General features: G+C 46.6%; 1 gene segment (V, D, J or C); it reads left to right on the top strand.

Annotated features, from left to right (window-relative positions):
• Positions 1 to 3935: 3935 nt before the first annotated feature.
• On the top strand, positions 3936 to 13978 carry LOC143738991 (T cell receptor alpha variable 18-like). The segment is given in 4 exon segments: positions 3936 to 3999; positions 4081 to 4213; positions 10286 to 10296; positions 13806 to 13978. Coding segments are annotated over 4 exon segments (357 nt in total).
• The last annotated feature ends 1639 nt before the right edge of the window (positions 13979 to 15617 follow it).

Genomic DNA, 15617 nt, shown 5'->3' with positions numbered 1-15617 from the left:
GGTGGCTGGATTAAGAACTGAGTATATAGTTTTAAAAAGAACTTGTGGCCTGTTTGCATTCATAGCAATTAAATTTGAAAGATATTGAGACTTTTCATCACTGACCGACTTTTGATAGGTGGCAAGACAATCTTTTAAAATTTGATAAGAGACCTGTAGCCCGTCCTTTTTCCACCTGCGCTCAGCCCTTCTGCATTCCCGTCTGAGCACACGGGTAGAGTCATTTAACCAAGGTTGAGAGTTTGATTTAGGTTTTTGCCTTCTAGGCTTCAAAGGGGCAACAATATCCAATGCAGTAGAGCAGGCAGAGTTGAAGACGAGAACCAACTCATCAGTGTTCATATCAGGTGACAAAGAGACCTCACAATTAGAAAAGGTGGTTGAGAATTCTAGTGCAGTAGTGGCATGAAAAACACGGGAGCAGCACACAGGCTGAAAGAGGACGGGCTGTACATATGGAACTGCAGGTTCAAATAAAACCGAATAGTGATCAGAAATACCAGCATCAAATACTTCACATGAATGCATAGAGAGACCACGAGTCAAAATAAGATCTAGTGTGTGGCCCAGGTTGTGAGTAGGAGAAGAGACACACTGTGCGAAACTGAGTGAGTCAATGAGGTTCATAAAATTTTTAACCATAGGTTTAGAGGGGCAGCAAACATGGATATTGAAATCCCCCAGAACCAACAGTCTATCACAGCGTGACACTTGATTTGACAGGAAGTCTGAGAGCTCATGGATAAACGTTGTGTTGACTTTCGGTGGTCTATAAATCAGGATGCAAATTAGAGGACCATTTAGGTCGATGTGCAATAGTTGTGCTTCAAAACTGGAAAAAGTATCTACGGGCAGTAGTTGACATTTAAATGACTTCTTGAAGATTGTAGCTAGACCACCACCAGATCCATTTGGCCTGGGAGTGCTGTAAAAGGAACAGTCAGGAGGAGATAATTCGCCCAGAGACGAAACATCGTCAGATTTCAACCAGGTTTCAGTCACAAACAGAAAATCCAAGGCATAAGATGAGAAGAAGTTGTTCATAATGAATGTTTTATTTGATAGTGATCTAGCGTTTACTAGAGCCATTTTCACTGAAGGCTGAGCTGATGCAGAGGAAGTTTTAGCTGGTGATAGGGCCCCAAGTGGGGCATATTCCAGAGAACGGTGATTTGCAGAGTTAATATTTCCGCCTTCTCTGCGAGATTTTGTAGACAGCCGACGAGAGGAAGACCAGACGACGGGAATAATACATCCGTCAACTGAGTCAACTGAGTGAGCTGAAGTAGAGAGCCCAGTACAATGTTTGTGGGAGCCCCGATGTATGTAACGAGGCCGGCGGGCGATACCAAGAGCAGCGCAGTGATTGTAAAGATTAGTGGGCAGCGATGACCGAACTTTAGGGTTCAGATGGTGCAGATCCAACGACGAATAAAAAGTCATGTCATAAAAACCCCACCGGCAAAAAGGCAGCAAAGTTTCTTGAGACAGCGCGCAAAAATAAAAAGAAGCAGATAAAAAAGTTACGTGCAATAAAAAGAGGATGATCATCCTAGAGTCGCGCATACCCAGCCAGATTTTAAACCACGTTAGCCAGCACACCGGGCAGCTGAACTACTACACAGTGCAAGTATGTGGAAGATACAGCCCTTTCTAAGACCATATCAACCTGACTAGCATATGGCAACCAAATAGTCCGAGAGAAAGTAGAAGCTTACTCACGGAAAACAGTTGAAGTAGCCTGTTTGCTTCGGTGGCGAAAGCTCGCGTTTGGCAGGTAGCAGCTTGACTGAAGGGATGCAGAGACAATTTTTTAAACAGCACCGTAATTCAGCGTTTAAAATCAGCGTTGAAAAAAAAAAAAACACGCTTGAGTAGTCCATAATTAGTCCACAGTTTGTCACGAAAACAAAAGGATAGCGAGATAGCGAGAGAGCAGCGGCTGTCAGAACACGCCAGCGTTCGCTCAGACCGGAAGTCATGACCAATGAAATCTTTGGAATCGGCTGTGGGGCGGAGTTTCAGCTGAACTGGTTTGGGAATAATAATAATAAAAAGTAATTCACACCCCTGTGCTGATAGCCTACTGAAATTAATACTGATACCTGCATACCTTTTGTGTTGTTTTTGCCTTAAAATTAAATATTCACATTATTCATATTGTTTGCATGGAATTACTATTTTATTGCATTGCATGATAATAGACACTAATCCCTAACTCTACCCTTCACTCTAACCTTAATGAAATTAACTGCAGGGCGTGATTTCCAATAAAATTGTCTGGGCAAGTACACCAAAAAAAAGCACGGCGACATAGCATCACAGTTTCTTTTATGTAAATAAGTAATAGTTAAAGGGGACATATCATGCTTTTAAATCGTTCCTTTTTACAATTAAATCATTGTGGTCTATATAAAGCGGAGCTGCAATGCTTGGGTCTGAATTCCTCATTATTATAGCTCCACAGGCCCCTTTTCTACCACTTTTCTGATGTGTGTCTGAGAGCAACTAGTTTTGGTGCGGTCTCTTTAAATGCAAATGAGACACTTCATACCCCGCCCCCTCTCCGGGTTGCAGAGGTGACACTTGTTTCAACTCCACCACGTTCGGCCATTTTTGTAGTTTGATAGCAGAGATACGATTATCTAGAGCCGGACCCGGAGCGAGATGAAAATGAAGACGACAAACCTGCAGAACAACGTCTTCATATGTATGTATCACAATGGTATGTTACTGTATTTACAGTAACTTCTCCATCTATGCCCACTACTACAATACTGCATGTTTTACAACGACTATTTAACACTCACAAAACAAAATATAAGTTATATTATAAACAATTAAAGAAAAGCACTAAAGTATAATATGCTACGTTTAGAAAAGCATCAGAAAACACACCGGGTAAATGACCATTGTCATGATGAAACTCAACAACAGTAATACTGCTACAGACATGTACTAAAAAAAAAAGAAAGAAAAGAAAGACAAAGGTACTGCTAAACCATGACCACCGTGTGTTTTAAGAAAGTAAAGTACTTTATTTTTATTAACGTTATTTACAGCTTGCCGAAGTGCCCTGTTCGTCGTCTCCAAAGATAGAAGGAATTGACCCCTCAATCAGACGAAGTCTATCGGCAAATCCTTCTTGTTGGCGGAGGTTGCTGAAGTAGTTATAGTGCTTCGCACACACAAAAATGACTTAACCCACAGATGTGGGTACATTTTCATGAAAAATAAAAATCAACCATGTACAGGCACTTCGAAGAGGTTCTGATGCTGGGAGACGTTGTAATGAAGCGTGTGGGTTACTACATCCAACAACAACATTTTGACTTACCCTCTCGTAACTTCTGCATCATTGAGCTTGGACTACAAAATCACAGCGAGAAATAATAATGGCGGATTGCTCAAAGTGTTGGGCCGGGAGTCGATGTCCTTATTTGGCAGTTCCGCTGCAAATACTGTGACGTAATTGTTCAAAAAAACGTCATAGAGAATAGAAAAATTGGAACAGGTTGCAAAATATAACCAGAACTAAATATAAAGATATCAACAAAGCACCTGAAGAGAGACATTTCAACTTTTCTGTACTTATAAACACTCCAAATATACAACAAAATGCATTTACGGGCTAAAAAAGTGGATTTAGCATATGAACCCTTTAAATGAGAATCATATCAGTAATAAACAATAAAGTGATTTTTGTGGGGAACCATCAAAAAAACTAAAAAACATTTGTTGGTGTGTTTGTTCTTTAAACAGACCAAAAGAGCCCAATCCCGCACATTCTGATGTCTTTTTTCAAAGCTTGTGTATGCGTTAAGAACGGTCACCTCCAACAAATCTCCTGCATCTAAAACCACACACAAAAAAAGTCTGAAGACACACCTCTTCTGTGAGCACTGAACTAAAGCATTAGAGCACAGAGAACATAACTGATCTGATCTACTGTAGTCAACATGGAAAAACACCTGTTTCTGATTTTAAATCTGACTTCAGGTACAAAATTACTCCCTTTATTCATTGTAGTGATGTAGAAATTATTTCGTGCGACTTGATGTTCTTCATTCTTTGTTGTAGGTGTGATGACTGCAGACCAGATTGGGTCAAATAAAGAAACTCTCATCATAATGAAGGAAGACGAGACTGTGACTCTCAGCTGCTCATATGATACTAGCAGTAATTATGTTTATCTTTACTGGTACAGACAGTAGTGTCACAGGCCAAGGGGGTTGCTGGTACTGAGCCAGCCAACGAACCCCCCCCCCGAACTACCACACCCCCTTGAGGAGCTACCCCGCAAGACAGAAGAGGCCAGACAACAGGAGATACAATTTGAACTTTTATTTATTAAAGGAATGTCTCTTTTAAAATCAAGCAGTCTCTTCCGGTGTCTCTCCAACACACGTTGGCTCTGTACTCCTTATCCACAGAACTGAATTTACAGCAAAAGATGGGCTCAATTCAACAGGAGATTTACTCAGTTCATCAGCTCTGATGTGCCTCAACACAGATGAGAGAACAGACAAAGATGTCAACATTAACTCTGTATTTTGTACTCACAGGACTGGATTACGACAGAAGATGGACTCAATTCAACAGGAGATTTACTCAGTTCAGCAGCTCTGATGTGCTTCAGCACGGGCAGAAGATGGCTCAATTCAACAGTAGATATACTCCGCAGAAGATGGACTCAATTCAACAGGAGATATACTCAGTTCAGCGGCTCTGATGTGCTTCAGCACAGACGAGAGAATAGACGAAGACGTCAACATTAACTCTGGATTTTGTACTCACAGGAATGGATTACGGCAGAAGATGGCTCAATTCAACATGAGATATACTCAGTTCAGCAGCTCTGATGTGCTTCAGCACAGACGAGAGGACAGACCAAGATGTCAACATTAACTCTGTATTTTGTACTCACAGGACTGGATTACGGCAGAGGATGGACTCAATTCAACAGGAGATTTACTCAGTTCAGCAGCTCTGATGTGCTTCAGCACAAGCAGAAGATGGACTCAATTCAACAGGAGATTTACTCAGTTCAGCAGTTCTGATGTGAGGGCTGGATTCCACAAGCTGGCGTAGTTACATCAAGGGTATTTATCCACTCGATCACCCGAACGATCTGCAGGGGTCCCACACTCGTGTGTACACTGTACAACACTCACTCCACACGTGAAAATATCAACTCAGCACCGCAAATCATTCCAAACCTTGCACTAGATAAGGCAGTGTTTGGGCTCAAGGGGACCCTTGATAAAAGGAATCTTCATACGCTAGCATAAAACAGAATCTATTTCCCATAATCTCCACATAGGCAATATGGAGATATAATCGTTCCTCATGTAATATTTATGCCAAGGAAGTTAGCCACTTAGCTGTGAGAATCCTGCTTCCTCCCTCCTCAATCCTCAGTCCTCAGTCCTTCTCCTCCATCTGTTCTGCGTCTTGCGCTGTTCCTCTCCGTCTCGCGCTGTTCCTTTTTTTTCCCCTTCTTCCTACCCTCACTGCGTCTTTTATGCTCCTCACGCCCTAATCACCGTTTGGGATTTTCCCCTTGCACGTGCTGATCATTTCGCCCGATCAGCTCTCGCTGCATTTCCGCCCTCTTCGGGAGTCACCGGAACCGGCCCGGTGTTGCACCGGAAGTCTTCCTCCATGACAACAACTCCCGTGTAAAAAGGTTCCGGCCCTGGTCACCCCGTGACATCCTCCCCCACCAATGAGTGCTAGTCCCTAGAACTCCTGACCGGAGGTCCACTCACCGTATCTCGCAGGTAGTTGCCCCCGGTAGTCTCGCTGCGAGCATCGGGGTGGAGATGGTAGAGGCTCCCTTGTTGCCACAGGTTCCAGTCTCTCTGGGACCACTGCCCAACCCATCACCGGTGGTTCCAGGGTCCTAAGGGCTGTTGGAACCTCCCCTGGAGGCCTCGAATAATTAGGGCAGGGCCGAAGCAAATTGCGGTGCAGCACCCGTTCTGGGCCCAACCTCCCTTCAGGGCGGATGGTATACACCGGTACGTCAGGGTCCCTCTGTCGTTCCACCACGTACGGCATATTCTCCCACCGATCACTCAACTTGCCTTTTCCTTGCCGCCGACTATCCGCCGACTATCCCGAACCAGTACCCGCACTCCGGGCAGTAAAGGGGCTTCTCGAGCTGTTCGATCGTACAATCGTTTGTTTTCCTCTGCAGCTCTGTTTATTCGGTCCGTGACCCTCCCATAGGCGAAATGGAGCTGTTGATGGTGCCGATTCACCCATTCAGTGGTGCTCGGGACCCCTGCCGCCGAAGCAGTCCCCCAGAGTAGGTCGACAGGTAAACGTATGTGTCTCCCAAACATCAGAAAGGACGGCGCAAAGCCTGTGGTACTATGTACGCTGTTGTTATACGCTTGCACCAAGGAGGGGAGGTAATCCACCCACGAACTCTTCTGGTCTGCATCAAGAGTCCCCAATAGGTTTAGCAAGGTCTGATTATACCTCTCACACCCCCCATTCCCTTGGGGGTGATACGGGGTAGTATGAGTCTTACGGCACCCGTAGAGCTGGCACAGTTCTGCGATAACCCTTGACTCAAAGTTTGGACCTTGGTCGGAATGGAGGATCTCTGGGCATCCGAAAGGCTGGAACACGGTCTTCCAGAGGGCCGTAGCGGTGGTAGTCGCCGTCTGATCGAGAGTGGGAACAGCCCAAGAATACTTGGTGAACAAGTCTGTTGCCACTAAGATGTTCTGAAAGCGGTCCGCTGGTCGACCCAATGTCAGGAAGTCCACTCCCACAATATGTAAAGGGGCCCGTGGCCGCATCGGGACTAATGGAGCTCTCACCTCCTTCCTGGTCTTAAAAAGCAAACAGCGGGGGCAATCCTGAATAAAGGATCCAACCGTCGCCTCCATCCTGGGCCAAAAGAAGTGCCTCCTCAACAAGGACAATGTCCTCTCTTGGCCTTGATTCCCCATCTGGTTATGGTAAGCGTGCAATAATAGCTGGACCTGGTCTTCGGGCACCACCACCTGGTATACCAGCTCTCGGGTCGCCGGGTCCTGAACGGAACGACAAATTACTCCTTCCTTTAAACAGAGCCTCTCCCAGTGTCCACGGAGTAACCTCACCGTCACCGTCTGGGCCTGTCTTTCTGCGGCTTGTGGCAAGGAGCCTTTCACCAAGCCGGACCGGATCACCATAAGATCTCGGTTTCTCCCCTGCAGCTCCCTCCACCGCCTCGGATCCCATCCCCAGCTATCGGGGACATCGATGGTACTTGATCCTGGGGCCTCCACCTTCCCCACCAGGAGTTCCTCCTCGACCTCCGTGGGAGGAGTCACCCCCGGACCCCCCGCATCGATCACCGGGAGCCAGGAGAGTACGTCCGCATTCGTATGTTCCCGACCAGGTCGGTACTGCAGCTGATAATCAAAATTTGCCAACTGGGCCACCCAACGCTGTTCGACGGCTCCCAGTTTGGCCGTGTTTAAGTGGACCAGGGGGTTGTTATCCGTTACTACTAGCACCTTGGCTCCCCACAAATAGTCCTTGAATTTTTCACTCATCGCCCACTTCATCGCCAAGAGTTCAATCTTAAAGGAGCTGTAGTTCGAATCATTCCGCTCCGCTGGATGAAGACTTTCGACTTGCATATGCGATTACTCTTTCCACTCCCTGCTGCCGCTGTGCTAATACGGCTCCCAGCCCTAAATTGCTCGCATCGGTATAAAGGATAAACGGCAGAGAGAAATCAGCATAGGCGAGAATCGGGGCCTGTAGCAACTCTTGCTGAAGTTTCCGGAAAGCTACTTCACATGCTGAACTCCAAGTCACCGCGGGAGACCCCCGGCCCCGTGGGCGTGCAGAGCCCACAAGCAATTGGTTTAGGGGCTTGGCGATTTTTGAGAAGTCTTTAATAAAACGTCAGTAATACCCCACAAAGCCCAGGAAGGATCGCACCTGTCGAACAGTTTTAGGGGGCTCCCACCCTTGCACAGCCGACACCTTTTCTGGGTCTGGGGAGACTCCCGCAGCGCTGACACAGTGACCCAGGAACTTCACTTCCCTCCGGAACAGTTGGCACTTCTCGGGCCGTAGCTTCAGCCCGTACCTTTCCATCGCTTGAAACACTTGCTCAAGGTGGAGTAAATGAGCTGCAAAGTCTGGGGAGAAGACAATAACGTCATCCAAGTATACCAGCGTGGAGTCAACCAGTTGTCCTCCCCGGCACCGCTGCATGAGCCGCTGGAAGGTTGCAGGGGCGTTGCAGAGTCCAAACGGCATCCTATCCCATTCGAAGAGTCCGAAGGGGGTGGTAAAAGCGGTCTTCTCTCGGTCTCCCTCTTCCACCTGGACCTGCCAGTACCCACTGGCTAAGTCCAGCGTGGAGTACCAGGCGGCCTGGGTTAAACTCGTGAGGGAGTCCTCAATTCGTGGTAGTGGGAAGGCGTCCTTCTTAGTCACGCTGTTCAGCTTCCGATAGTCCACGCAGAACCTCCAAGCTCCACTCTTCTTCTGCACTAAGACAATAGGGGCCGCCCAGGGACTACTGCTCTCACGGACAATGCCTCCCTCCAGCATTCCCCGCAACAGGGCACGAACCTCTGAGTATAGGGTCGGTGGTACTGGACGATACCGCTCCCGACTTGGGGCTGCGTCCCCCGTGGGGATCTGGTGTCTCACAATGCTGGTACAGCCGTAATCTTCTTCATGGGTGGAGAACACATGCCGCCACTTGCTCAAAAGGTCCTGGAGTTGGCGCCGCTGATCCTCCTCTAGCCCTTCTCCCCATAGGGACTCCCCTGCCAGATGGTCTGGCATTCTGCCTTCAACCGGGTCCGTTCGCTGATCCTCTTGCGTAATAGCCACTTCGACCACCGCAGCATTCACTCGGCTGAAACACACATCTCTGCTTTCTCGCACCTGCTGAGGTTCCACTGATGTCACCCGGACCAGTTGCTGATGACGATGGAGGCTAACCGGATATGGACTGGTATTCCGCACTCTCACAGACACCCGCCCTCGGCGAACTACAGCAAGCCCCCGGGCAACCTCAACAGCCCGACAATCCCAGTGTGGCTCCACAAGGACCCAGTCGTCCAGTCTATCCGAACGGGCCGGCAACCGGACCCAAATAATGGCCTCACTCCTCGCCGGAACAGAAAGGGCATACCTGCAGGCCACCCGACCGACATCTTCCCGATCACACTGGGCTCTGGCTGTATGGATCCTATGGCAGTCTGTAATTATGTGTTCCCACTCTCGCTCCTCTGTAGAAGGGGGCCTTAGGGTGGCCCGACTCCGGAACAGCTCTTCCCAACATTCTGAGATAACATTCATGCCCAAAAGGGCTCGATGGGCCCCCAGACAATGGTCTCGGACAATGACAACGCCCTTTTGCTGTACACCGACCCCCTGGATATGAAAGTCTGCTACCACGTATCCGACATAGGGAATATCGAGCCCATTCGCCCCCCGCAGAGTGAGCCAGGGTGCTTCGGTCCCCTGGCCTCGGCATCCATCAAAGAGCTCCTTGGACAGGCTTTCCGAGAACAAAGTGACTTGGGAGCCAGTATCGACCAAGCATTGGAGCCTCTTGCCGTTGACTTGGATTTCGACTATAGGACAACGCCCGACCAGTTGGTCTCTGTGAGCAGGCAAGGAGGGGGGGGTCAATCAAAGGGGTCCCAACCACTTGACCCACAGTGGCCGGTAAACCTAAAAACCCCCTTGCGAACCACGCCTTGGGCCACACTGACGACTCATCTGTCCCGACTCCCCGTAATGGTTACAGATCGGCCGCCCCTGCTCGTCCCACTGGAACCTGGCCTGACCCGGCCGTCCAGGGCGGCGCCCCATCTCCCGACTCCCGTCAGAATAGGACCGCTCTCGGGGTGGAGGCATTCCACCAGACCGGCCCCGGCGGAGTTCATCCAAAAGGGTCGTAGAGAGCTCAGCCATCTGCTATTTGACGTCTTTCATGAGCTCTTCACGTAGCTCCCGCTTCCAATCAACTGGTACTGAGGCCGCGGGGGTACAGGCTCCACTGGCGGCCATGCAAGCGGGCGGGTCAGTGGTCTCGGTATGGTCGATCTCCTGGGCCAAGGCCTCCCGTCGGAGAGCCTCGAAGGACAATGTGGGGTCCTGGCGGAGTTGTAGCCGTAGACTCTGGCGGATGGGTCCATAACGGAGCCCCAAGAGGAATTGATCCCGCAACAGGGTATCTTCGTCCCCAAGACCGTGATCGCGTCGTTCTTTCAGGCGAGTATACTGTTCTCGAAGTCGTAAAGAGTATAAACGGAGGTTCTGCCGGGGACCTTGACGGAAGTTGAAAAACTGGGCCCGGAGAGCAGCTACCGGAGTGGCATCCCCATACAATTCAGTAAGAAAGTCGAATACAGCCTTTGCATTGGCTCGTGCAGCCCTGGGAGCGGCTTGGACCTCCCTCTTGGCCTCCCCCTCAAGGGACCCCAGTACGAATTGCAACTTCTGCTGTTCGCTCAGCCCTTGTAAGCCGGCCAAGTATTCAGTCTGGGTTTTCCACTCGTGTAGACTCAGCTCTGATCCAGGCCCTCCGAACCTTTGTGCCCAAGGTGCTCCCATAAAGACAGGCATAACTTGGGGTCTAGCTGCTGGTGCCTCCTCGTCCGCCATCTTCCAGAATACGGGTGCTCAACTCAAGGGAAGACCCTGCCGACTGCGCCAAGTGTCACAGGCCAAGGGGGTTGCTGCCAGCCAACAACCCCCCCCCGAACTACCACACCCCCTTGAGGAGCTACCCCGCAAGACAGAAGAGAACTTTCATTTATTAAAGGAATGTCTCTTTTAAAATCAAGCAGTCTCTTCCGGTGTCTCTCCAACACACGTTGGCTCTGTACTCCTTATCCACAGAACTGAATTTACAGCAAAAGATGGGCTCAATTCAACAGGAGATTTACTCAGTTCATCAGCTCTGATGTGCTTCAACACAGACGAGAGAACAGACGAAGATGTCACCATTAACTCTGGATTTTGTACTCACAGGACTGGATTACGGCAGAAGATGGACTCAATTCAACAGGAGATTTACTCAGTTCAGCAGCTCTGATGTGCTTCAGCACAGGCAGAAGATGGCTCAATTCAACAGGAAATATACTCAGTTCAGCAGCTCTGATGTGCTTTGGCACAGACGAGAGAACAGACGAAGATGTCAACATGAACTCTGTATTTTGTACTCACAGGACTGGGTTACAGCAGAAGATGGACTCAATTCAACAGGAGATTTACTCAGTTCAGCAGCTCTGATGTGCTTCAGCACAGACGAGAGAACAGACAAAGATGTCAACATGAACTCTGTATTTTGTACTCACAGGACTGGATTACGGCAGAAGATGGACTCAATTCAACAGGAGATATACTCAGTTCAGCGGCTCTGATGTGCTTCAGCACAGACGAGAGAACAGACGAAGAGGTCAACGTTAACTGGATTTTGTACTCACAGGACTGGATTACGGCAGAAGATGGCTCAATTCAACAGGAGATATACTCAGTTCAGCAGCTCTGATGTGCTTCAGCACAGACGAGAGAACAGACAAAGATGTCAACATTAACTCTGTATTTTGTACTCACAGGACTGGATTACGGCAGAAGATGGACTCAATTCAACATGAGATTTACTCAGTTCAGCAGCTCTGATGTGCTTCAGCACAGGCAGAAGATGGCTCAATTCAACAGAAGATATACTCAGTTCAGCAGCTCTGATGTGCTCCAGCACAGACGAGAGAACAGACAAAGATGTCAACATTAACTCTGTATTTTGTACTCACAGGACTGGATTACGGCAGAAGATGGACTCAATTCAACAGGAGATTTACTCAGTTCAGCAGCTCTGATGTGCTTCAGCACAGGCAGAAGATGGCTCAATTCAACAGGAGATATACTCCGCAGAAGATGGACTCAATTCAACAGGAGATATACTCAGTTCAGCAGCTCTGATGTGCTTCGGCACAGACGAGAGAACAGACGAAGATGTCAACATTAACTCTGTATTTTGTACTCACAGGACTGGGTTACAGCAGAAGATGGACTCAATTCAACAGGAGATTTACTCAGTTCAGCAGCTCTGATGTGCTTCAGCACAGACAAGAGAACAGACAAAGATGTCAACATGAACTCTGTATTTTGTACTCACAGGACTGGATTACGGCAGAAGATGGACTCATTTCAACAGGAGATTTACTCAGTTCAGCAGCTCTGATGTGCTTCAGCACAGGCAGAAGATGGCTCAATTCAACAGGAGATATACTCCGCAGAAGATGGACTCAATTCAACAGGAGATATACTCAGTTCAGCGGCTCTGATGTGCTTCAGCACAGACGAGAGAACAGACGAAGATGTCAACATGAACTCTGTATTTTGTACTCACAGGACTGGATTACGGCAGAAGATGGACTCAATTCAACAGGAGATATACTCAGTTCAGCGGCTCTGATGTGCTTCAGCACAGACGAGAGAACAGACGAAGAGGTCAACATTAACTCTGGATTTTGTACTCACAGGACTGGATTACGGCAGAAGATGGCTCAATTCAACAGGAGATATACTCAGTTAAGCAGCTCTGATGTGCTTCAGCACAGACGAGAGAACAGACAAAGATGTCAACATTAACTCTGTATTTTTTACTCACAGGACTGGATTACGACAGAAGAAGGACTCAATTCAACAGGATATTTACTCAGTTCAGCAGCTCTGATGTGCTTCAGCACGGGCAGAAGATGGCTCAATTCAACAGGAGATATACTCCGCAGAAGATGGACTCAATTCAACAGGAGATATACTCAGTTCAGCGGCTCTGATGTGCTTCAGCACAGACGAGAGAACAGACGAAGACGTCAACATTAACTCTGGATTTTGTACTCACAGGACTGGATTACGGCAGAAGATAGCTCAATTCAACAGGAGATATACTCAGTTCAGCAGCTCTGATGTGCTTCAGCACAGACAAAGATGTCAACATTAACTCAGTATTTTGTACTCACAGGACTGGATTACGGCAGAGGATGGACTCAATTCAACAGGAGATTTACTCAGTTCAGCAGCTCTGATGTGCTTCAGCACAGGCAGAAGATGGACTCAATTCAACAGGAGATTTACTCCGTTCAGCAGTTCTGATGTGAGGGCTGGATTCCACAAGCTGGCGCAGTTACATCAAGGGTATTTATCTACTCGATCACCCGAACGATCTGCAGGGGTCCCACACTCGTGTGTACACTGTAAAACACTCTCTCCACACGTGAAAATATCAACTCAGCACCGCAAATCATTCCAAACCTTGCACTAGATAAGGCAGTGTTCGGGCTCAAGGGGACCCTTGATAAAAGGAATCTTCATACGCTAGCATAAAACAGAATCTATTTCCCATAATCTCCACGTAGGCAATATGGAGATATAATCGTTCCTCATGTAATATTTATGCCAAGGAAGTTAGCCACTTAGCTGTGAGAATCCTGCTTCCTCCCTCCTCAATCCTCAGTCCTTCTCCTCCATCTGTTCTGCGTCTTGCGCTGTTCCTCTCTGTCTCGCGCTGTTCCTTTTTTTTTCCCTTCTTCCTACCCTCACTGCGTCTTTTATGCTCCTCACGCCCTAATCACCGTTTGGGATTTTCCCCTTGCACGTGCTGATCATTTCGCCCGATCAGCTCTCGCTGCATTTCCGCCCTGTTCGGGAGTCACCGGAACCGGCCCGGTGTTGCACCGGAAGTCTTCCTCCATGACAACAACTCCCGTGTAAAAAGGTTCCGGCCCTGGTCACCCCGTGACAGTATGCTAATGAAGAACCTCAGTATTTAATATTTAAACCTGCCCGATCAGCTTCTACAAGTGGGAACCCCTCTGATCCTCGATTTCAGTCGACTACATCACAATCATCCACTGAACTCATGATTAACGGAGTAACTCTGTCAGATTCAGCTCTCTATTATTGTGCTCTAAGAGCTGGACCCCATTGATACAAAGCCTATGTGAAGCTGTACAAAAACTCAAGTTAATGTTTCCCTTTGAAGTCAAGCCACATCAAACCCACAATCTATAATCCACATAATATAATTACACCGGTGGAAACAACTGTGTGTGGTAAGTAACAAATTAAATTTAGTTCAAGTTATTAAAGGGGAATTGAAAGAAAACCGAAAGAAATCAAAATAACATTTTGTGGGTAATTAATATAGAAAGCATGCAAAACCAATCCTCATATATGTGAAAATATATCACAAAGAATAAATGTATTTTAAGATTGAATAACAAATATAATAATTTTTTTAAAACCTGTTAGATGCTGGTGGCATGATAATATGTAATGTATAATAGTAGTCGAGAATAACATTAACATTAAGTGTCTTATTTTTAAAGGTTTCTTTTAAGAATTTACCCAAGTACAATAACAATTTCAAGAATTGGTTTAGTTCATCGAATTGAAATAAGGGGTCAGTGATTGAACCAACTTGTTAAAACATCAGAACACTGAAAATTTGTTAAAATAGACTCAGAATATTTAAGGAGGAGGAGACATTAAATATTCAGGAACTGTACAGTCAGACTCCTCCTGCAGTTCTCTGCATATGTGACAGTGTTAGTACAACCTTATTAAAGAGAGGCTGAAACAATACCGTAGACTTCAAGTTCATTTTTATAAAGTACTATTTCAACAATTACTGTGATGACAAACTGGCACAAAATTGTAGTCTTCTTTCTCACATATTTCTGAGGTAAGTTAAAGTCTGTAAGTACATGCTGTAATATTCCTCTAATATGAATATGAGATCCTCATCAGTGCTGTTATACATTACAGGATGTGATTCTCTGGAAAGTATTGAACAAAATACAAGAGTTCAAACTGCTGTTGAAGGAGAAGCTGTAACAATCAACTGTCAATATGAAACAACTGATGTATTACGAAATATCCTCTGGTACCAGCAAAAAGTGAATGGATTTCCAAAATGTATGGTGAGCAAATTTGGTCAGCTCAAGGAAAGATTTAGTGGTGATCTCAAAACAATTTCAAAATCATTTCCACTGACAATCCAGGATGTGTGTGTGTGTGTCTCTGCTGTGTATTACTGTGCTCTGACGACCACAGTGACTGAAACACACTCAACACTCATGCAAAAACCCAGTGTAGTGTTGTTTAACGGAGGATTCAAACACATTTTCCATATCAAAGTTCCATACTTTTCCAGACTTAAATTTCCAAACCTCTCTGTAGATTACCAAAAATGAATAAATTAATAAATAATGGAGGGGCACTCTGTCAAAAACACACGTGAAGTTATGTTTGTGCACAGGAAATTAATGTACAAGTTAACAGTAGAATACTGTGTACTCAGTCAAAATTGCAGTATTAAAAGAACTGTGATAGTCACAATGTAACAATGTAACAGTAACAATGCACTGTTTAAAATAACGCAGTAAATTAAGTAAATACTGAAAATAGTTTGTATGTAGGCCTACTGTACATAGTGACAAAACATTGCACTGGAAGCAGGGTCCCCAATTAACTTTAAGTTTACCCTGATTTTGCTGTTATTCTGTTGCATATTTGCAGTGAATAGACAATTCAGGGAAATACTGTATTCTTTAATAAAACATAAA

Source organism: Siphateles boraxobius, unplaced genomic scaffold (assembly GCF_051911475.1).
Source record: "Siphateles boraxobius isolate OS27281-9 unplaced genomic scaffold, OSU_SipBor_1 1, whole genome shotgun sequence".
Taxonomy (NCBI): Eukaryota; Metazoa; Chordata; class Actinopteri; order Cypriniformes; family Leuciscidae; genus Siphateles; species Siphateles boraxobius.
This window is presented reverse-complemented; position numbering and strand designations above follow the sequence as displayed.